Consider the following 24,451-nt stretch of genomic DNA (forward strand, 5'->3'; position numbering starts at 1 on the left):
TGCAATTCAGAGAGGAACATATTTGTATCAGCAAGTACGAACAGATCATTTCTGGTTATAGCTTTGTCACTCAGTACAGGTGCTGAAGTAAGATGTAAGATGCAGGATTTGCATTTGACATTATTTGTTGATGTAATAACCTAAAACTGTTAAAATTTTGTGTCATAAAGTCACAAAATAAGCAGTGATTTAGACATTACAGCTGTAGATTATAAGAGGACAAGATGTGCAAAAAACTTATGGACTACATATTTTGATTTGTAATATGTTTAACTTATTTTTTTAATTTAATAACGTGTGTCTTCCATAATGAATTATACATGAACATCCTGTGTACAGTATGTTTCTTGATTAGAGAACTCAACTATTATGCCTCTGTTTGTCTTTACTCTTACTTACTTCACTGACAAAAGTCAAACAAACAGGAGCAGTTATGTCGCCTCCTCCCTTACTACCATCCTGTATTTGACGGAGATGTCAGCTTGAGTGAGCACAAATGATGGAGATGAAGGGCCTGCTTTATTTGCAGACGGTGACATTTACACTGTGTCCCGCCTACAAGGCGGGGAATCGTGTCTCCTTTCCAAAAACTCTTTGACTGAAGAGGGAGAGAGGGATACTGAGAGCATCATCGATGGCCCAGTCACAGGGTGAGTAAAACTGAGCATTAACATTAGCAGCTAGTTAAGTAGCTTTTTTACAAATGTGATACAGTCCCATCAAAGTGTAGCCAGCCGGGTAACTGTCTGAACAGCTGCCGAGAGACGGGCTACATCATGACTGCAATGGAGGAGCAGACAGGGACTGGCTGGGTGACTGAATAACATGAGCAGCCTTCTGAGTGATAGCGCTGATACGATGTAACAATGCTGATACTGACTGTAATAGCGTCTGAGTCTGCTCTTTAGTTACTTTAAGACAGAGATTAGCAAGATGTTATAACTGTGTGTGTCAGCCGCTGTTTAATACACCGATATTATCACGACTGGTGAGTGATGGCTACAATGTTGCTGCATCAGTCCGTGGGCTCCCTCTGGTCACGAAAGCTTAGACCTACCATGATCGATAACCTATAATCAGGCCTTAAACCTTTTCATAAGTCCGGTTTAAAGAGATATGAAGCGTGTATTGTCGGTACAGTGAAAGGTGTGAGATGATGGCTAACATTGTACCAACAAACGGTCCGTCTTCGTATACGCAGACGGGTTACTGTCGTAGCCTTTAATGCCTAAACACCGTTATTTTTTTAAACACCGTTAATTTTCTTAATAGGATTTTTTTATTTATTTAAAGCGTTAAATGAAAATTGACAAAGCTTTTTTTTTCCACTAACGGACCAGTCATTTCTTAATAAGCACAACCAGAGGGGGCGCCACTCCGCATATTCAACAAGCTAACTAGCTGTGGTAAAAGTTGGACGCTTCACAGCCTTCATGTGAGAATATTTAATTTGAAGCAGCCGAGACAGAAGAGACCCAAACCACATTATAAGGAAAGTAAAATGGCGTCAGAAACATCCGGGTCGCGGTGAAAAGTAGCTGGTGGGGGACACAAGAAGTTGGGAGTCCTTTGAAAGGAAGCTCAGACCACCACAGTGTGGGATTTCTTTTCAGGCTCGAGCTCCTTTAGCAGTTGTTGCTATGCTACCACCACCACTACAGCGCGTGCTGCCTATGACTGTTGCTAAGTGGGAAAATCTCCCAATACAGCAGCCCAGTACCCACTCATGCACCAGTTAGATGACAGGACTGTAGAAATACTTGACACACCAGCAGAATCAGGAATAGAAAACAGTTCCCATCACTTGTTTGTTCTCATCTTTTATTCTGCATCCGAAAAATATAAGTAGCTATAAAATACAGTAAATGACAGCATGAGCTTTGTAACAGCAGTTATTTTTATGGATGTAGCAGATGAACATTATTTAAGCTATATCACATTAGAGGGAGTGCTGTTGTACTGAATATCAGTACGACAGCGGGATAGATTGTTAACATAGAAAGGATAGTGAGAAGAGATGCATGAAGGACAATGATAACAACTACAAGACCAGAAGAATGACAATATGAGCAACTGACTGAAGGAGATGACCAACATCTTGTTACAAGTGTTATGTCAACAGAAGAGGGTCCTGACTTCTTTTTAACCCTGGGGAAAGACAGGAGTCCTCTACTCTGAGAGCAGTGAGTCAGGGAATATAACATAGTGCGATCAGACAGGTATGAAAGAGCACCCATTTACAATTTTGTAAGTCATCAGAAGCTCCTTAAATTCTCTTCTGACATGGATAAGGAGTCAAAGAATGGAAGATAAGTCTAGTCCCATGTGGTCACATTTTTTAGTTGTAGTTCAGATTTTAGCCGCAGCATTCAGAACTACTTAAAGACTTTTAACTTAAACTTAAACATAATCAGTATAATTAAGAAAGGTGTGAATTAAGGTGCCAGCATAAACCATGGACAGAAAATACCTAATTTTAGCAATGTTGCAGTAGTGAAAAACTTCTGTCTTGGTGATTTATGTGCTGATCAAAGCAAGGGTTGGATCAAACATTACACTGAGATTCTTGGCTGTCAAACTTTCAGAAATCTCACATTTGTCAGGAGTCACTGTGACTTGATCAAACCTGTGTCTGACCTTGCTCGAAATTCCTTATTTAAAAGCATGTTTCCTCACTCTCAGGGTCGTTGTATTGTTCATGCTGCCTCACTGTCACACTGTCATGGCTTTCTGGGACATTTAAATAGAAAAGAGCCTTCTTGAATGAGCATATGGCTCAATGGCATTTTTATGTAAAACGTTTATATTCAATATCAACACATGTCATGGTGTATTCAATATATCTGCATGTTTAAAGCTTTATATTCTCAATCCCTGGCACAGTGATGTTTTAATAGCCTTCTATACTTGGTTTTAAGTTCCAATTTATTTATTCATTTATTTATTTTTCCTTGTTTATTTTATTACACTTTCAAAATGGACGTCAGCAACAGTACTTTAGTTGTATGAGTAAATGATGGTAGAGCTCCAGCTTGTCTTGAAGTGTGTTTTCTTTGTCCCTACATGTATGATGAGAAAAAAAAACTGCTTGATAGTAAAGTGAGCCTGCACAATATGAGAAAGATCTGCGATGTGCAATTACATTGTTCAGTATTGCTAGAAAGATATGCAGTGCGATAATACACAATACCTGTGTTTGCAACACGTCCCTCCTGAATCCAAAATAAATGTAAAAATATGTTGTTTTTTTTCCCACCTCCAATTACTCTGAGGGCAGCTGATAGTTAGCTCTGGCTTCATCTGCATGCTATGACAGCATGGCCATTATACCCAGGGCTCCATCCAATAGGTAACATTTTCACATGCTTGGCGAGACATCGTGGCTTGTTTACATAATAAATAAAGATAAATCTTTACGTGATGTGTTCATGCCAATGCTTATATTCTGATATGGATGGAATGGTGAGTGAGTGTGCAGCCCTAATGGGAAGTCAAACCTTACCTTTCATTTTCATCTGCATTCCCAGTTATTTAACTATTCAAGAAGTCTGTTTTTCATTTTATACAAACAATTATTAATCATTATTTGTAGTCTGAAAAAACACAATAACAACATCTCTACATGCCTCTAAACAATATGGACATACTGATCGTCTCCACAGGGAGAAACTCTAGCTCTAACTCTTTTTAACATTGTGTAAATCTTACACCAAATAAGTCAGTGCTGAAAATGCAGATTAGCAGAAGAACTTGTATCAAAACTACCACAGCATATTTTCTTTCAACATGATCACAAACTTTTCAGCGGGGCAGACTCGGAGTTCACACATTATGCAGTGTGATTGACAGTCGGCTCGAGGATGCGGAGGCGGTCTCTCCATCAGATGGCTGCTTGTTTGAATCTGAATCTAATTGGCAGTCTTCACTTTGCATCATTTGCAGAATCGACCTTAATTTGTTGTAGCTGATTTTAATCACATACATCTCACCCCAAATTAGTCGGCTAATCTGTCTAATATGTGACAAATTAAGTGGAAATTTAAATGTGATGATTTCTGCTGTTCAAAGTTGTTGAGATGAAAGGATACAGGCATTTTTAATATTTATAGAACCACGGATTAAATTTTCATTCCGACTTTGAGACTTTTTCATCGTGAGGAGCCAGCAGCTAAAGTTCAACGATGCACCGACATCTGAGTCAATTATCTCACAAGAATAAACTCATGTTTGACAGCAAAATATCCTTTTATATACGAGTGATCAAAGAGCAGCATTGATGTTAACTCACAGCTAAACATATTTATAGAATCAGACAAATATTCGGTCGCAGACAGACAGAGCTACGATGCTACAGAGGTACTAAATCCCCGTTAAATCTCCAGGGAAGACGGCTCTTTGATTCATGCTGGTTCGGGATGGTTTTCGTTTCACCCACCAACAGTTTGTTAATGATTAAGATCCTTTTTCACACGAGCAGCTGTGAGCCACATAAAATGTTTTGTATACTGAAAGCATCCTGGATGCAAAGAGCTATTTGGAGAACAGCAGTGTCTCTTTCTCTGTTACCAGCTTCTCCAGTCACCAGCAGAGTTTGCCAGATAGCTTTTAATGCTCACTTCATGTCAGAGCAGAGGAGGAGATCTCTTTATGTTGCCAAAGAACATTTAGTGCCGTCTGCTGTGTTGCTCTTATTTTGTATGTGAGAGCTGCATATAAGGGAATAAGTTTAATAAGCGTCTGTGCAGTGTGAAGATTAAGTATGAAAGGCGAGTTGGCGCTGGTTTAGATCAGTTGGTAGAGAAGGCGTCCCATGTACAGAGGCTACAGTCCTCAACACACCGATCACAGGTTCGACTCCCGGTCTGCCGATCATTTGGTGCATGCCCCCCACTCTTTCCTCTCCGCTGTCTCTCTTCTGCTGTCCTATAAATGAAGGCAAAACCCATATATATATATATATGTGACAGTTTGATAGATGATATTCCATTGTGTTCTATTTGGAAGTTTTTTTTAAATTATTATTTTCATGGGGCTGCACAGTGGTGCAGTGGTTAGCTAGAAGGTTCCTGGTTCAAATCCCGGTTTGGACACAGGGGGCCTTTCTGTGTTGGGTTTGCATGTTCTCCCCGTGCATGCGTTGGTTACCTCAGGGTACTCCGGCTTCCTCCCACAGTCCAAAGACATGCTCCTTAGGTTCATTGGTGACTCTAAAATTGCCTGTAGGTGTGAGTGTGAGCATGAAAGGTTGTCTGTCTCTGTGTGTCAGCCCTGTGATTGACTAGCGATCAGTCCAGGGTGTACACCGCCTCCAGCCCCCGACCCTGAACAGGATAAGCGGTATAGACAATAGACGGATGGATATGTATATGTACATATGTGCGTAAGTACAGTATGTTCTGAAGTTAAAAACATTCTCTAAATACGTCATGGAAGGACAAATTTGTTTCAGAATTCTGTCTAAATATATCTGTGTTTTTGTCTCACACTGGTCAACAAATATGAAAAAAATAAATATGTTATAAGCTAAGATTGGCCAACAGTATCAGACATGCTAATACAGAGGTTAGACTCTGCTTTAATGACAGCTCCTACAACAAAAGAGCTGTCTTGCATACAAATGTGTGTCTTTATTTATCCACAATTACACTTCCACAAGCTGTACACGATGCAGCAACAATTAGCATTATATTTTGGTTAAAGTAAAAAGTCAATAAGGTTGCTAAAGATAGATTTTGCATAAATGTGGTGCAAAGGGATTCTGTATATTTTTTGGCAGTAGTAATAATAACATGTCATAAGCAATAAAATGCAGCAAACCTGGAGCCCAGCAGGCATGGAGCTGAGCCCAGTCATGATTTGTGTGTGTTTGTGTGTGTGGGTTGTTTTGTAAAACAGTCATGCGTATTGATCCGTTCGCTGACAGATTCAGTTCAGAGAGGAGAAAAGAAACAGGGATGGAGCACACTGAGCTTTGAGGAAAATAAGGTTTTGCAGTGTGACGTGACGGCTGTGTGGGTTTGTGTGTTCACAGAGGAGCTGACACAGAGGTTTACACAGCAGAGCCTTGAGAGCGATTGACCCCCGCAACACTGCAACATTAGGTGACGTACAACATTCAGCTTGTTTTATTGTGAAGTTCATCCATCAACAGACTGAAAACTCAAATATGTTTTTAGTCAGCCAGGGTCCAAACATTTTGAAATGCTGAAGGTGTGCAGAATAATAAAATAATACTTGTATAACATTCTGGAAATTGAAGTTATCAAACGTGTCACGATTCTTAATTTTAATTGTAGTCATCTCAAGAGTTAACTTATTTCTTTGCTCTTGCGTAGGGTGCTAACAGCTGACAGCCATGCCGCCACCAGCTGACATCGTGAAGGTGGCGATTGAATGGCCGGGTGCAAACGCTCAGCTCATAGAGATGGACCAGGTCTGTATTTGTGTAAAACTTGACATTAAATGCATCTCAACAACTTCCACTAGCTGAGATAAAACCTTTAGAGATGGGATTACTGAAGGCAGAAATGATGAATTAGCCTTAATTTGTTTTGAATGTTAAAGGCATGACTAATGTGTTTAAGTTATGCAGAATACAGGTGAGTACCTGAAGGGTTGTCATAATAAATTACCCTTTATGAGTAATACAGTTACAAAATCAAAATTCAATTTTGCTCTATAAAAGTATTCAGCAGTTAAATGTTTTCATTTTGCAATTTTTAAATGTTTTTTTTCTGTTTACAGAAAAGACCCTTGTCCTCAATAATACGGGAAGTGTGTGATGGGTAAGTAGCCTTTTACTCTCGCACATTTTAGTGTCTGACTTTCTGTTCCAATTATGACCAATTATTACACGGCTGTGTTAAATACTTGATTCTGATTGGTTAACTATGGCATTCCACGGTCTGTTATTTCTCGATAACAGACCGTTGTTATGAAGAACAGACCGTTGCTAGGGATGCGGCTCTAATCACACAATCCAGAGGACTAACTGTAATAATATCAAGCGGCAGACAGAAGTCCGGTAAAGTTGATGTCTGTTTACAGAATAAGATAAAGAAAACGGATGAGAACAGTGGAGAAACAAGCCAAAGTCAAATTTAACGGACTTCTTTCGGCGGATTGATATGATTACAGTTAGTCCTCCAGATTGTGTGATTAGAGCCGCATCCCTAGCAACGGTCTGTTCTTCATAACAGTGGAGAAATAACAGACCTCGGAATGCCATAATTAACCAATCAGAATCAAGTATTTAACACAGCCATGTAATAATCTGCTACGTATTTTTTTAGGTTAAGTAAAAAAATGAGCTAAAATTGCACTCAGTGTGGTTACTGTGGTGTTTGAATGGATAGATTAGTACAGGCACAGATTAGCATATGATGACGTCAAGATTTATTACAGTTAACATTTACAATGAAGTTAAAAAGTATTAGTTAGCTTTGCAGAGCTACAGCAGTAAAACAAGAACACAGTTGAAGACAGTGTAAAGACTCCAGATGACTGTGATACCTGTTCCTGCCTTTTTATTAACTGTGTGGGTCTTATATCACCCTGTAATAAAATGTTTGCACGTCTCTGATGTAAGACAAAAAAAAACAAAGAATGCCAGCTGACTCCCTTTGATAGTTGAATCGACAGCAGTTTTATCACAGCCTTGCAGCCGGTTCACACACACAGATTCTGTCTGAATGTACCTTACATAACCTCATCCATTTCATCTTTCATTTATCTGGTATCAGTTCTGTGATTTTAGAGTTTTTTGTCTTGTACTTCAGCGATGGATATTGAAATACGCTCTCACCCCTACACCTCGTGGCTGTATCTGCCCACTGCCTCCCATTCCCATTTGAAACATCTTTGCACTTTCCTGTTAACACCCACTGAGTGTTTCTCCTCCACAAACTCTCTGTATTGACACTCGCTGGAGGGACCAATCTGACTTTCAAAACATTTTGAGAGTGTGCCTCCCTAAAACTTTCAACAAGTTAACTTTTACGTCCCACTTCTTCTTTAGTAGTTGTGTAACGCAGGACATGAGTTTTACTTCTGATCCCACCTTCTCTCTCTGTCCTCAGCTGGTCTCTGTCGGGCTCAGAGCAGTTTGCTCTGCGTTACGCTGACGGGCCTCAGCTTTATATCACTGAGCAGGTGAGGCTTGACTGTTTTGTTCTTTGTGGATGTCATTGTGTTTTAATGAGTGTTCAATGTGTTGGAACAGTTCTGCTTTATTTTCCTTTAGAGCCGCGGTGATATCAAGAACGGGACCATCCTTCGGTTAGCCATTTCACCTGTGAGTCAGCTCTGTTTCTTCCTGCTCAGTTGTGTCTTTATTATGATGTTGCAAAGTTGTAATTTCCTTTAAACAAGATGCAGTGAGCTTTTTGTGCAAGAGAAACCAGTGTTACTTTGTTTTCTTATAATTATTTTGTAGTGAGTTGAGAAGGTCCTAACAGATGAACATTATCAGACACTACTTCTGTACAGGCCCAGTCCCCTTTACACACGCCTGACTGTACTCCATAACCTGACTGTCAGTACACAAAGTTTGGATAGCTCTGCTTTTAAAAGGATAAAAGGAGTTGATGTGATTTGCCATGGATGATACCAGCCTCCAACACGCTCAGTAATAATGTATGATAATATATTCCTCCTAATCCCACCCTGCCTCCAAGCGCACTCTGAGTGCACCTCCCGCCTCCAACACCAAAACACCAAAAAGTGCTTCCAAAATGCACTGCGGCAGAAAAGTGGTGTAATATGATTAAACTGCTGGTTGTAAACATCTATCACGGTGTAAAAGCTGACCTTATGGTTCAACTTTCACCATATTTAAAGCAGTTGTTGAGTTTTTTATTACTCAGCGCCCAGATTCCAGCGACAGAGCGCTTAATGTTTTATTATGAAACCCTCCTGCGAGCCTTTATCATCCTGTCATTTATTTATCAGTGTTCACCAACAGAATGTACAAACACAACAAAAAGTTTCCATAAGAATCTTTATCCAGACTTTATTTAGAACATCCTGAAACACAACTTTAAAACCAGAATTAATTGAACACGTTGGGGAGGTAATCTTATCATGAAAGTGTTTTTTATTTACAGGCTCGTGCTGCTCGACAGCTCCTGGAGCGGATCCAGTCCCACGGTATCGACGCTCGCCTGGAGGCTCTGAAAGAGCTCGCCAAGCTGTCCGCAGACCCCACCTTCGCCGCAGAGTTCATCAACATGGAGGGCATCGGGACACTGGCGCGTCTTGTGGAGAGTGGCACCCAGTGAGCTAGATTTTTCTTCTTCCTGTCCTGATATTTCTCACATTTATGTGAATGTGAAGCTTTATCAGATACAAGTTCTCAGCCAGGCTCATCCTGCATTCAGTGCTGGAAACGCTTAAAGCATTGCTCCTGAGGCCGAGGCTGAACCCCTCTTTATTTCTGTGTACTTTATTATTTCTTTTTCTCTACCTGGATCAGATGAAAAGCTCTGTACTAACTGTTCTTCCGTCTTTCAGTTTCGGTGAAATGCTGGCCTTCACTCTCACCGCCTTCCTGGAGCTGATGGATCATGGCATTGTGTCCTGGGACCTTATCTCCCTCTCCTTCATCAAACAGGTACCTCCTCGGACAACAGAGCCATTCATCACACACATTATAGTTCCACAGAGAGCAACTGGATTAACCTCCACTCTTCACAATTTGAAGCTCTTTCTTTATCTCTTTCTTCTTTCCTTTTATTCACACACTTATTTATTTTCTTTACCTTCCTCTCGTCCTACATGCCGGATATAAGTGGGTGTGGTTGCTTAGCAACATCTACCATTATGTGGAGCTACCTCAGTGTGTATGTGACAACTTTTCTGCTGAAAACTGTTATCTGACCTCGACAGTCATTAAGTGGGAAACTTTCTGAACTTTGCTTTTACACTTAGATTTCTGTTTTAATTCGCAGAGAAAACTCTGCCTTTGATGATTTAATCTCTTCAGTATTACAAGCTCTAAAGGTTGACACAGCCTAAGAGCATTAAAATGCTATATTAATATTGCTTGGTCATCTCCTCTGTCCTCGATCAGATTGCGGGCTACGTGAACCAGCCCATGGTGGACGTGTCCATCCTGCAGCGCTCTCTGGCCATCCTGGAGAGCATGGTGCTCAACAGCCACAGCCTGTACCACCGCGTGGCTCAGGAGATCACCGTGGGACAGCTCATCGGGCACCTGCAAGTGTGAGCACACACACACGCACAGGGGCTTCACGCACTCTGATGGGGGGGCATAGAAGTGAATGTAACAGTGTGGGGTATATTAACAAATGAATTGTTACAGTTTGCCACAGTGATTGGCTCGGGTGAGTTCAGGATGCTTAGAAGACCCCGATCAAAATATCAAAGCTGGTGTTTTAACAAGTCCAATGAAAGAAACAAAACCAACATGTCAGAGTTTCTTTTATCACTGTGCTACTTTTCCATTCTGTTTGTCCTTCAATGCTTTAAGCCCATTGGTCTCTAGTATAAATTACAAAACATGTGAGATGTACATTTTGACCGAATAATTCCCTGAAACAGCTGTTAGAGCGTAGCAAACTTGGCTCAAGCAGAAGTAAGTGATGCACTTGTTAGGGACTACTTTAATCAGCGTAATAATACCAATATGACTGAGACTTTTCAGCAGCAGGATGATATACTGTAAAATGCCTATGTTGCTTTTAATGGTGAGGCATGTCAACCAGTGCAACAATGTGACAAAAACTGAGCTCTGAGACATTTAGGATCAATTTTCAGTAAGATCAGTTCATTGTTGGTTTTGGTCTTTTAATGGTGATAAAATAAATGGCAATATCCTTTAAAATGTCTGTGATATTCTTTGTTTTACTGCATCTGTAACATAATTAAGAATAAATAAGAATAACAGGCCAGTTTGAGTCATTTATTCGAGACACTTGGTTCAATAGAGTGGCTTCTAAAAATCCTGTACTCATCCAAAGTAGTAATAATGATAGTGATAAAAGTAAAATGAATAGTTATTTAAGTTGTTTAAATTCTGTTTGGAGATTTGTGGGGCACGATGCTTCTAACTGGTTGTTTTGTTGCTTGATATTTTCCTTCAGGTCAAACCAGGAGATCCAGACCTACGCCATCGCCCTCATCAACGCTCTGTTCCTGAAGGCACCAGAGGACAGGCGGCAGGTCGGTGCCCAGCATGCGCAGCAGAATGGGCTGCAGTAGAGAAAAGGACATAATAGATAGACATATAACTATAATACTAATGATGTTCCATCCTCACATTACACTCTAAAAAAAGCCACCCGTACATAATAGTCTGACATTTATTCATGATAGTCGTAGGTTTCTTGTGGCAGAGCTGCAGATATCGCCGCGCCCAGGCTGTTTGCAGCTGTATGTTAGCTACTAAAGCTAATCCCATGAATAGACGTCTGTCTGCCAGCTGTCATGTTGCACATTCAGTGTGACAGTCATTGCTGTAATGACACACTCACTCAAAATAGTGCTCGCTCTCCTTTGAAGTTTGCACATTTGTTATGCTGCAGTTATTTCAGAGGAGCTCAGAGAGGTAGAGCAGCTGGATCCGAAGGATGACTTGATGATTAAGGATTTATTTGTAGATGCAGATTTATGTTAAACTGAAGGATGCCAGGCAGTTTCACCGTATATCAAATGTTTTGCTAAGGGCTTTGGATGGAGGGATGCGTTTGAAAATAACCCCTGAGATGATTGAGCTCGACCTGGCATCGTTAGCAGTGTAGGTAGAATTGATCAAAAGTGGCATGAAAATGATTCAGACACAGACTGAGTTCAGTTTGATTTAACAGAGTCGAACAGTAACGTCCCAAACCGATGCACTCTGATCTGAAGCGCCTTTGTAGCAGGGTCAAATGTGCAACAACCAAAGGAGTGAGAGCTTCTTTGGATGTCTGTCCATTGTGTTACTCATCACTGTCATGATGCCTCATTTGTCCGTGTTGTGCTCGCCCCACAGTGATAGCTTCTATCAGCTCACACAGTGTACTAGCATACAGAGTTTCATCCTGTTTCATGCACCGTGTTGTTCTGTGTGTGTGTCGTGTTTTTAATCACAGTCGCAATGTTAACTTGTATTTGTCACTTAAAGCTCCTGTGAGGAGTTTTTTATGAAACAGACTGAAATGAATTCTGATTTTTCTAAATGACCTACAAAAGCAAACCAGACCAGCGACAAGATTGGTTATTTCTATATAGTTATTATTAATGTCTGAAACTGCTGGTGGGGGGTAGAAGTGATTAACTGTCACTGCCTTTGTTTACATTTTCCAGGACAAACATTTAAAGTGAGTGATACATATGACTGTGACAGAAAGCAGGATACAATTTTTTGTTAAAAACCACCACTTAAGCACGTACAGGACAAAATCAGCAAAGAGATAAGAAGTACGGCTTTGTCCACAGGGGGCGCCAAAATCAACACAAACCGAAAGTTCCTCACAGGAGCTTTAAAGTTCAATTAAATTACTAATGTAATGTTCTTATTACAGAAAAAAAATTAACACTTTGAATCCTGGTGTTATCAAAAAGACTTTCTATACTAGACCTATAAAATCATACATCAGGAAGTAAAGGACGTTGGGGAAATATGAAAGGAAAATGAAACAGTATAAGCTTACTTATTAGATTCAATGTAAATAGAAAAGTCCAAATTGTTACATTCTTGTAACTTGTAGCAGTCTGATGAGAAGCTTACTACTCAAAAGATTTATTTACCAGGTTTCATTTTACAAAAGTATTTTCCAACAAAATTAACACTTCGAGAAGACGTATGTTTTGGGTCTAAACTCTTCTTCTTTTGCATATCAGATGTTTCATTATGGCAGTAGAGATCTGAAGACATGCAGGAAAGGAAGGACAGGGATCTGTTTAAAGTAATTACAGGCCTCAAAGTGAAATGTTACACAAATAGATTAAATGTTTTTGTGGTAATCAGTTTAATTTGACCAAATATCACAAAATGACAAACACCAGTATCACTATTTAATGTCTATCAACCGTCCTTTAACTGACTGTGAAAGATGTGTTGGCGTCAGTAGTTTTATTATAAAGTGGCACTTCACATTTTTTTATTATTTAAGACTAGAAGACTGTTTTCTTTATTATATAGGACAGTTGAGGATAGACAGGAAATGTTGGGAGTAGAGAGTTGGGGATGACATGCACCAAATGATCGGCAGACTGGGAGTGGAGTCTGTGATCAGTGCGTCGAGGACTCTCTACCCACTGAGCTAAACCAGCGCCCCGCCACTTCATATTTAATATAGAAGAAACATTAGACAGAAATATCAATATTTATGAAATTTAATATTCATCAAACAAACTATTAATATGCAGTGCGCCAGTTAAATCCTAGTCTCATACAGCGGCTATGGTCGTCCTCACTCTCTCTTCCCCCGTTTCCAACACGATCTACTGTCCTCTCTCTAAACACAGGCATAAAAGGCCAAAAATGTTTATATATATATTTATATTCCCACATCTAAATTCAAAGTGCATCAGATCCAGTTCTGTCTGTTTAGAAAATGCTAATGAAAGATGCAGGAGTGGAATGAAGATGGAGGGTTATATGACAGTGAGAGGAGGAGGAGGAGGAGGAGGAGGAGGAGGTGGAGTGTTTGCCTTAATTTTTATGGGGGTTGTAACTCCTTTTTTGTGTCTGTGTGGGATCCTGTATGTTCAGACAGTTGTCCATGAACACACTCATCTCCAGCTGCTGTTGTTGACCACTGGAGGGTGAAGTGAGTCAGTCCTTCTGAGATAAATACAGCAGAGGGACATGATGCAGTAAATGCTGAACTCTACTGCTGAATGATGACTAAATACCTGTTCACAGTTCCTGAAGTACATAAGAGAGGTTTTATTTAGATCAAGTATGATTTATGGGTGTTTTTTTCCCACTTGTGCAGTTTTTATAGTTTCTTATTGTGAAAAAATCCTCAAAATTATGCTGCAATTCTGACGACAGCGCTGCAGGAAAACAACACTCCAGTGCATCATGCCATCATGTTGGAGTTGTCATTCCAGATTTGGTGCATTATATTTTACAGTGAAAATACTCTTAAGATAAGGTTACATTTTAATGTAAACATTTTTTTTCCGTGAAATCTTTACAAACCAGTTGGACAAACTAATAAATGTGGTCCTGCTCTGACGCTGCATGTAGGCCGTGTGAGGGTTTTCAAACATCCTCTCATTCGTTGTTTTTTTGACATTGTGCTGTTTCATGTTCTGATTCTGTTGCATGCTGTGCCGGTGATGTATCCCTGTATCTCATTGTCCATGTGTGCACTCTTTGTTCCCATCACCGTTGCACCCACGCCCCTCCTCCCTCCCTTGCACCTGTAGGAGGAGTATACTAACCCGCTGGAGCAGCACCTCACTGTGAGTACACGTCCCCTCAGCATCCCATACCGTCCTCTCCAACCACACAGCCCTTCTCCTCCTTCGCTCTCTTACTGTGCCTGTGTCATAGAGAGCCACTGCGTAATCCATGCTAGTTCAGACTTGCAGCAGCTGCAGACAGACTCGAGTTAGACCATCATGTTGTGTTTTTTAGAAGATGTGAGGCAAATTATTCACACCAGTGCTGGAAATGTAGCTTCAGCGTGCCCTTACGTTTCCGAGTCTGTCAAAAATTCCCATTTACTTAAGTTGCTTCTTTGCACGTCCTCTATGTGTTGCATCCTCCCTTTTCCAACCTGTGCATTGAATTAATGCATCTCTTTATTTCCCCTCAGGAAATGGCGAGCACTTTGGCTCAGAAACACCTGCGATCCATCATCCTCAATGTGAGTAGAGAGTCAGAATTGTATTTCTGTAGATTTCAGCTGCACGTTAGAGTTAAGACTGCTTTACAGCTATAAAGCTGTCAGAGGGAAGAGAAAAATCCAGGTGTGAAAGCTGGATTGAGCAGTTCCCAGGGATCGGGTTTGACAGAAGTTGCTATTAAAACAATGAAAAACTTTCTATATACAAAATGTTGCCTATAAACCTTCTTTAGAAATATCCTTTGTTGGGGTTGTTGGAGGCTGGAAGTTTCCTCCCTAAGACCAGTAGTTCACAGACAGCTCAGACTTTCTTCCTCGTAGAGCTGTGACACACAACCAGCAAATGTGATGTGGCATGAGGTCCATGAAGTGGAACAAAATCTGTTCTGAAAATGATTCCTTTTGGCACCGACTTCTCCTGACTGAGCTGGTTGCAAATGTCAGAGAGGCAGACGCTGCACTCCTGCCTCCCATGGCAAGGAAACATCCTGAAGCAGCTCCAGCATTGTGCGCTCGCAGTGTTAATGACACCTGGTTACCTGCTCCCACAGTGTGATTTATGATGCAGCATTATTTCCTCTTCTCTTCCTTTTTTCTTGTTGTTGTTGCTGAATGCATCAAACGTTATGCACGGAGCGTTATCAGTCCATAAAGATGATTGCATTGTCAGCTCTCTGTCTTGAAAGTTGTGGAAACTTTGCTTACATTTTTTAGCTTCCCTTCAGAGGAGGAGAACAATTGACATATTTATGTATTTTCTTTGTTCTTTTATTGAGTAGATTTCTTTTGTGCTGTCTCATTTCTGCACAAATTGTAGCCAAAATAGAGGCTGTACTCTTACCTTATACTCTTCTTGTCCAGCACGTTATCAGAGGAAATCGACCAATCAAAGCTGAAATGGCACATCAGCTCTATGTGCTGCAGGTTTTGACCTTTAACCTCTTGGAGGAACGAATGATGACAAAAATGGATCCTAATGACCAGGTAAGAATTTAGATAAGTAATAGTCTGTTTGGCTGCTGTATTTACTATAATGCCATGCAATCTGTTTAAGCATCTGCCCTCATTACAAGTGAAATATAACAATGCCTTTTATATATGCCTTTCTTAATACATTTAAAGTCAAAGTTTGGGTATTAAGATTTCTTTCTGACTTTGCTGCTATATTATTATAAGCGTCCTTATTCATGCTGTTTGTTTTCTGTGGTTCAGACTCAGAGAGACATCATTTTTGAGCTGCGTAGGATCGCTTTCGATGGAGAGAACGACCCCACTGGTACAGAAAAGAGAAAGGCCATGTACACCAAGGACTACAAGATGCTGGGCTTCACTGTGAGTCTCCACTAGATATCTCACTTTGCTCTGTAATACTCAGCGGTATAAATATATTTAAATAGAACTGCTTAATGTTTCTTAATCAAGAACCACGTGAACCCGGCCATGGACTTCACCCAGACTCCTCCGGGGATGCTGGCGTTGGACAACATGCTGTACCTCGCCAAGGTTCACCAGGACACATACATCAGGGTTCGTTTTGGCCTCAGGCATGATAAGGCTTATTACACTGAGAAGGAAAATCTCCTAACATGTTATCTCTCTCATTACAGATTGTTCTGGAGAACAGCAGCCGTGAGGACAAACATGAATGTCCATTTGGCCGGTGTGCCATTGAACTAACTCGAATGTTGTGCGAGATACTCCAGGTTGGAGAGCTGCGTAAGTTGTCGTTAATAGCAGTCTGACGCTCGTTACGCCAGTCTAGGTTAGCGTAAGAGAGGAAAATTCTCATGCTTTTTTTTTTTATTTTATTTAAAAAATGAAAATATTTTCCTTTGTGCAGCTAATGAGGGCTGCAATGACTACCACCCGATGTTCTTCACTCATGACCGAGCATGGGAGGAGTTCTTCTGTGTCTGCATCCAGCTGCTTAATAAAACTTGGAAGGAGATGAGAGCCACAGCTGAGGACTTCAATAAGGTCTGATATTAAAGCGCTCTCACAGTTGTTTTTGAGACACTCATATACAGTACTTATACACATGTTTACTTTCACCCAGACATAAACTGAATTTCAATAAAAGCACCTTAACAAACGTACTGAATGAATAGGTTCAATACTAGTCTTATTAATATATTTATTGCAGCCAAACAGTCAAATATCCCAGGTATGCTTACTTAAAGTTACTTGAAATCTTTGATGTTTATGGACATGACCCGAGTAAAAAGAGAACTGGTATTAGGACTAGAAAACTCAACTGTCACCATTGAGATTCAAGTGTTTTGGCAAGTAAACTGGCTATTTGTGTTGTATTGTACAACTCGGTTACGATTAATCGATCAGTAATTATTTTCATGATACACACTTTTTCCAAACTAACTTGCTTTAGCTTAAAATGCATACGGGCAACTTTATTTCCATACATTATTACTCCAACATTAATGGCCTCCAGACATACAATCCTACTGAACCTGGTGATCCTCTATCTGCCATGGGGTCAACAGGCTCAGTTAGTGCTAATTTGCTCAAGTTAGTTTACAATGTAAACCTAAATGGTGAACATGATAAACATTATACCTGCTAACAATTACTCAGCATATTAGCATTGTGGTTGTAGCATGTTGGCATGCTACATTTTCCATTTATCTCAAAGCATTGCTGTGCTTAAGTACAACCTTACTGAACTACTAGCATGACAGTTACTGCTAGCGTAACGGCTTCGGCTAGCAAAATGAAAATTCTTTAAAAACAATACGTTTTTTGTTTTGTTTTTATAGCTCCAAATCACAACATAAGTTGTCTCATGACACTTTACATGTAGAGCAGGTGGGGAGCATGTTCTTTGTTATATTATTTACAGAGACCCAGTTGAATCAACAGTAAGCTAGCATTTGGCAACAGCAGCAAATAAAAACTACCTTTAAACTGGACTCTAAGTGGACATTAGCTTTAACAGATTTTTATCTAAGTAATTTATGTGTTAAGTATTCATTAATTGAGCTTAAGGAATATGAAACATTTAACTCACCAATTAGTTTCAGTGTCCACAGTGGCTGACCCTAATTACCAAAAACCCCCCCATGTCTCCAGATACGGTATGCTCAGTGTGAATGTGAGTTACGTCTTCCTTCACATTTAATACACTAATAAACCGCTGTATTATTCTGCAGCCCACTAAAGCAGACAGCTGATAGGGATCTGGTTTATTAAATAATACATGGTGGTTTTATATTAATGCTGTCTATTTGAATTTAAGGTGCTTTTGTCCACATTTTTTACCACATTTATATCAATTTCTACTCATACAGACATATAGTTAAATTCTCTAGAAAGAAGAGTTCCTGAAGGGGAAAATAATTGTTGAATCACTACTTTAACAATATTCCCGATTAAATTAAAACCAATGCAGGTAAATCTGAGAACATTACAAGTTCTTGCAATACCTCTGCCAACTGACGAGAACTCAAACATCTTGATAAGATCTCCATCCCCATCTCAGCTTTGGTTTCATTCCCCTTTTCCTCACTCCCTCCATGCATGTGTGTGTTTTAACCCCGAGCAGGTGATGCAGGTGGTGCGTGAGCAGATCACCAGGGCTCTGGCCATGAAGCCGTCGTCTTTAGACCAGCTGAAGAATAAACTGCGAGGCCTCAACTATTCAGAGATTCTGCGTCTGCGGCAGTCGGAGAGGATGAGCCAGGATGACTTCCAGTCTCCTCCCATCATGTCAGTCACACTTCACTTCCTCTATTGTCCTGTTATAGATTTAATCCGGTCATTTCTAGACTTCCCTATAGTCCTTCCCAATAGTCTCAGCAACTTTGGACTAGCCTGTCACCCTCTTCTTAGCAACCGATTATGTTTGTTGCTGCTTAATTTGTCTCCGCTCTGTCCCTGTGGTAATAAATATAACAGCATTGTACACATTTGTATGCATGTGTAGTTCTTGCTTCATGCTGTGATTGTGCTGCAGTGAGCTGCGGGAGAGAATTCAGCCCGAGATCTTAGAGCTCATCAAGCAGCAGCGACTCAACAGGCTGTGTGAGGGGAGCTGTTTCCGTAAACTGGGGAACCGCCGAAGGCAAGGTACATGCAGTATCAATACAATCACTGTGTTTTTTACTGCTGAAGGAGTGCTGGTGGTGTTGATTATGAGCTAAGCACTGTGTTCCCTGCCTCCTCCTTTGCAGAGAAGTTTTGGTTCTGCAGACTCTCACTGAATCACAAAGTGCTGCACTACGGGGACCTTGATGAGTCACCTCAGGGGGAAGTGCCTTTTGAGCTCCTCAGTGACAAAAGTAAGAAACCCTCACACCTTTATTTCTCCAAGTGGCTCCGTCTCCAAGCTAATATCTTTTCAATTCAATTTCAGTCAGCACACATGATGATACACCACGCTGCATCTGTCAGCAGGCTGACCTGAAACGTATCTAATTATTAAGTTGTGTGTTTTATATTCCTCATAGTCCCCGTCTCTGATATCAAGTCTGTGGTGACCGGGAAGGACTGCCCTCATATGAAGGAAAAAAGTGCTCTGAAACAAAACAAGGTAATATTTTTCATTTTTCATTTTTTTCATTTCATTTGTTTTTATTGCCATTTTTGTCACATGGCTGTTATTTCATTCTTTGCTGCTGCCGAGTGTAGAAACACAGTGTTGTTTGTCCCGTTTGTTTCTCTCAGGAGGTGCTGGAGTTAGCCTTTTCTGTGCTCTATGACCCAGACGAGACTCTCAATTTTGTTGCACCCAACAAGTACGAGGTAAGCAAGGCAACGGTTACACTTTAACCTGAACTATTCCATTTTTTTATATGAACACTGGGTCAAGTATGGTTATTCGGAAGGGCTTGGCTTGTGTTAAGAAGCTCAGAGAGAATTCAACCGACTCTGCAGTTTCATTTGTGATATTTTAGCATCTTTAAAGGTATAATCTCAAACTTTTTCATTTAAATAAATGTCTTTTAAGTCACTATCTATCACCAAATGAGGTAACACAATGGTGATTGAGCCTATGGCCCACTGATGAAAGCCTTTGCATTTGCAATGTATAGTATTATTATGGACTGGGTGTCTGTAGGGACATTTGAAGAAAAAAATCACAAGCGGCGCCCAGTTAGTGACACGTTTTCCATCACCCAGCAGTGGTTGGTCTGCCAGAGAGGGTAGGCGGAGCTAAGCGGCTGCTTTTCCGGTCTCTGCAAGTGTTGCGAGTAAACAGTAATCTACTATGGCTGAACAAACAAAGAAAAGATCGATGAAAAAAATCTTAAGAAAAAGAAAGAAATCTGATGCTCAGATTAAGGCAAACAGAAAGCGAGGAAAATCAAGAGTTAGAACCATGACAAAGGGAGCCAACAATAGACGTCTGGTTAGATCCAGAAGTGCTCTCTCCCTATTACTGAGTATTGCCAGTGGCTGGTGCTCAAGAGCACTGAATTGTAATATTTGAGATTGTATCTTTCGCCTCTGATTTTTTGGTGTTCTGGCCACAACTTTACAGTATTGCTTTAATCTCTCACTGGCACTCACCAACTACTCTCACAATTTCAGCCAAAGCCCACAGGACATCACCTCTGTAATGCCAATCACCAGACAGTCTCAGGTAGCAACTAGCTAACATTAGAAGCTGCTAAAGACCCAGACAGATTCCCTGAGAGGATTCCCCCCCCCCCCCCCCCCACATCTTAACAGTTTTGATTAACCCTCACTGGCGCTCACTAACTACTCTTGCGATTTCAGCCCAAACTTTCCGAAACCCTGCAGTTTGTCACCTACTAAATGCTAATCCCAAGACTGACAAAGTTAGCAACTAGCTAACATTTAACAAGTAATGAGCAGGAGATATTTTTAACAGGAGAGTAAATATTGGACTAAACATTTATCCAAATGAACGCTGCTCATGCTCTATGCCCTGTGTTTATGTTAATGAGTAATTGTTTGCTTTCATTTTCACTATAACAACTTTTTGTTTGCGGCAATTTTGTGTTTTTGGCTTCTTTTGCTGCCCCCCGGTGGCTAATAAAATGTTTTAAAGCTGTTCTTAAACAACCAAAAAATAACAATTAGCCTCTCAGCCAGACCCCTCAACTTATTAAACCTACAGCTTGTTTGGTATAATTCCTTACATGGCACAATGAACTATATCACACTGTTCTCACTCTTCATGCGTGTACCTGTGTGCGTGTTTTTCCGAGCAGTACTGCATCTGGACTGACGGGCTGTGTGCGCTGCTGGGTAGAGAGATGGGCAGTGACCTGACACGCAGCGACCTAGATACTCTCATCAGCATGGAGATGAAACTCCGCCTCCTCGACCTTGAGAACATCACGATCCCCGAAGCCCCGCCCCCCGTGCCCAAGGAGCCTAGCTCGTACAACTTCACCTACAACTACAGTTGAGATGTGTGCGTGTGTGTGAGTGTATGTGAGTGTGTGTGCGTGCTTGCATGTGTGTGTTCTGTCAAGGATGAGTATTCTCAATCTCTTGATGAGTTTAGCTGCAGACGTGTCCACCAGACAAAGGATAGTTTCATTTTTTTATTCACTTTCAGAACCCCGGAGGCTTCTCTCTGTCCGTGTTTGTGATGCTCTTTGGTTCGTCAGCTGTGTTTATGGCTCCACAGGGAGGTCAGAGGTCAGGGTCCCCTTCGGAGCTCCTGGAGCTGGTAGACATTCACTGAGTGAATCTCATTTAGCAGTTCAGACTCCAGGCTGCAGTGATTTGTATTCCTCATTCTTTGCTCTTTAAGGTATAAAGCTGCCTATAAAGATGAGGAGTAATGCGCCTGATGGAGAACACAGATGAAAAGCTGTATAAATCAGTTAATTAGTCTTCACTCAAGTAGATTTCAAATTGCAACTAAATTGGTCAGTGTGGTCTCCATGGCAACAGAAGATGAAGCAGCTACCATTCCAGTTTGAGTACTGTGCTGACTTGGATTCAGTCTGTACCTGTACACAGAGTCCAGTGAGTGGGCTGAGGGACACAGCCACCCATCACCTGTCCGTTGCTCAAGGACGGAGCAGTGATGTCACAGGGGATCGAACGTGATGTCTCCATCATCAGAAAAACATCCTGTTTCCCATCGAGTCTCAGTCACGTTTAGATATCTGATGTCTGAAATTCAGTGATAAAGAGAGCTAGGAGATGAATTAATATTCTATGTACGCAGACGCAGATAAGGTGGAGGGATAATCCTTGTTTTTCTCCATCTGTTTGTTGCTTTAATCACGTCTGTCATACTGCGATAGTGCCTAGAGCTTTAACTAAAATCACTGCAATCATTAATTCTTCTGCAGTTTACTTTCTCTATATGACTGCTGATCTACAAGGTAACAAATAATAGCACATTTACCAATCATAATATCCAGAAACCCAAAGTGAAAGATTTGAACGGCTTTTTTATAAGTGAGATTATTGCTCCAAAAACACAAGAAATTCAGTTTGATATCATCAGAAAAACAGCAGACGGTCCTGTTTGAGACTCTGGAACAAGAGAAGAGTTTGCAACATTTTTGCATATTAATTGTCTGTCGATCAAATAATCAGTTATAAAATAATTATTTCAGCTGCACAAATGCAGTTCTCTCAGCATGCATCAGTTACGGCCTCTGTTTACGCTTTACCCGTGCTGCTTTAGATCGTTTCACTCACTTTATTCCACAGACTCGCACACATTTTCATAGCCTGTTAAACAGTGTGAGTAAATATAACACAATGCATTGAAACTGTTCTACTATGAGTGAGTGAAGATGCTTGAGGATGTCCTTACCTACTCAATGTGTCCGTGAGTGTGTCTCTGTGTGTACGCCTGAGTGTGAGATTTATTGTAAGTTGTTTATAGAGATGGAAGGAAGAGTCAGATTATTTTATGAGCTCGTTGTTAATGAAACCCTTGTTTGTTGACTCGTTGTCGCTCCATGCCTTATCAGTCATACACTCATTTTATATTCTGTGTAGTACTAATGTTTACGAGCAGTATAAGAATGTTTATAGCACATGATAACGGTTGAAGCAGAAATAATAGGTGTTAAGGCAGCTTTTCCTTTGAAGCGTACTTAACTAGTTCATAAACTGGTGTTAATTAATGTGTCGATTACATAGTAAGATATAATCATACAACAGTTAGTTCAGACCGAGTAATCTGATTGGACAAGAGGCATTCAATGGGATAGAGAACAACATCACTGGGACTTTTCACTCTCTGTATCATTCCGCCTCAGCCAGGTGTTCTGAATAGAGATAGACCGATATGTTTTTGTCAGGGCCGATACCGGTACCGATTTTTAGTAGTCAAGGAGGCCGATAACCGGTATTTGGAGCCGATATTCATTTGCAGTAAAAGTGAAAATATTGTTGTCAAAATTTTGAATACTACAAACTCCAACACTTAACTTTGTTTAAATGCCTTTAAGCATATGTTTATTAAACAAACAAACGAAAAGCGCAGGGAGTTCCCAGGGTCAGCAGCATCTCTTATAAAGTTAACTGAAAATTTAAATAAATAAATAAATAACTTCCTGAAGTTTTATAAAGTAAACTGTAAAGTGAACTTTTTCTCCTCTCCGCCGTGTGTGTGAGCACTCTGCATGCACAGCTTTCACTGCTGATTGGCTGTTACCCGTGCCATGGCTCTGCGAGTAACCAATCAGTGCTGTGGGTGGGACAATGCTGGAGACAGAGTAGTGACTGCAGACAGAGAGGCGCGGCTGCATCAGAGCCAAAATAACCCAGTTTAGGTACCTCTGAATCACAGAGCAGACTCTTATCTCACTGGTTGATTATAAATTAAAACCTACAGATAAATGTACATGATGAAAACAGCTAATCGGTGGTAACATGTACACACACAGTGCAGTAGAATGTGTGGGTTGCTTGGCAACAAAAGTCCAGTTTCAGTTAAATTGTGGAACTAGTTGAGTTGGTGGAGCAAAAAATAACCTGTTGTTGATTAATGCTTTTAACTGCTATTTGCCGCTTGTATAACTAACCAAATCACAGCCATGATGATATTCAGCACAACATCACTCCCTCTCATATGATATTGCTTTTTTTTCTTGCTCTACCAACTGAGCTAAACCAGCGCCCATGAACTGTATACTTTACACCCATACAGCAAAAATAAATCTACAGATACATGATTATGTATGATAACATCAGACATTCATTTGCAGTTTATACAGCAGTTACGAATGTTTCAAATGAGGAGTAAGACTTGGTTAACAACACGTGAAAATGTATCTGCTACAACTATGTTATAATGTGTTATAAAACTGTTTATTCATTGTTTATTTGCTGCTAAAAGTCTAAAATGGGTTTGGGATGAAATGAAATGTTATTATATTTGGAGACATTGTAGTCACAGATGTCACAGTGGTTTCTCTTTTCGGTACCAGCCATTTTCTTTCAGACAAACCTACCATACATTCCAAGGATGTTGAGTGCAGGCCTTTATGAGCTTCTCAGCGTTTTTGAGGCTTGATTTCAGACTTTTTAGTCGCCCAGCATGGACAAAAGAGCAGCTACGTTGGCCTGATTTAGTAAATGTGCCATCATAACCTTTAAATAAACAGGACATGTTAAAAACACCTTAGTAACAGGAACATCTAGTTCTGCTCATGTACAATGCGAGCATACAGTACTGAGTGTAT

At 40.5% G+C, this 24,451-nt stretch overlaps 1 protein-coding gene across 1 annotated transcript; it reads left to right on the forward strand.

Annotated features, from left to right (window-relative positions):
- The first annotated feature begins 564 nt into the window (after positions 1 to 564).
- On the forward strand, positions 565 to 23,178 carry elmo2 (engulfment and cell motility 2). Its single transcript, XM_069677761.1, has 23 exons — positions 565 to 650; positions 6,032 to 6,101; positions 6,336 to 6,433; positions 6,745 to 6,785; positions 8,079 to 8,151; positions 8,243 to 8,293; positions 9,105 to 9,274; positions 9,511 to 9,610; positions 10,070 to 10,221; positions 11,103 to 11,181; positions 14,383 to 14,418; positions 14,775 to 14,825; positions 15,666 to 15,788; positions 16,017 to 16,136; positions 16,227 to 16,331; positions 16,412 to 16,520; positions 16,645 to 16,781; positions 18,364 to 18,527; positions 18,775 to 18,887; positions 18,992 to 19,099; positions 19,268 to 19,350; positions 19,485 to 19,562; positions 20,999 to 23,178. Exons 3-23 carry the CDS (start codon positions 6,356 to 6,358, stop codon positions 21,197 to 21,199), a joined length of 2,172 nt encoding a protein of 723 aa, XP_069533862.1. The 5' UTR covers positions 565 to 650; positions 6,032 to 6,101; positions 6,336 to 6,355; the 3' UTR covers positions 21,200 to 23,178.
- The last annotated feature ends 1,273 nt before the right edge of the window (positions 23,179 to 24,451 follow it).

Source organism: Semicossyphus pulcher, unplaced genomic scaffold (assembly GCF_022749685.1).
Source record: "Semicossyphus pulcher isolate SPU_LCO1_2020_fin unplaced genomic scaffold, fSemPul1.0.p SCAF_3, whole genome shotgun sequence".
NCBI lineage: Eukaryota > Metazoa > Chordata > Actinopteri > Labriformes > Labridae > Semicossyphus > Semicossyphus pulcher.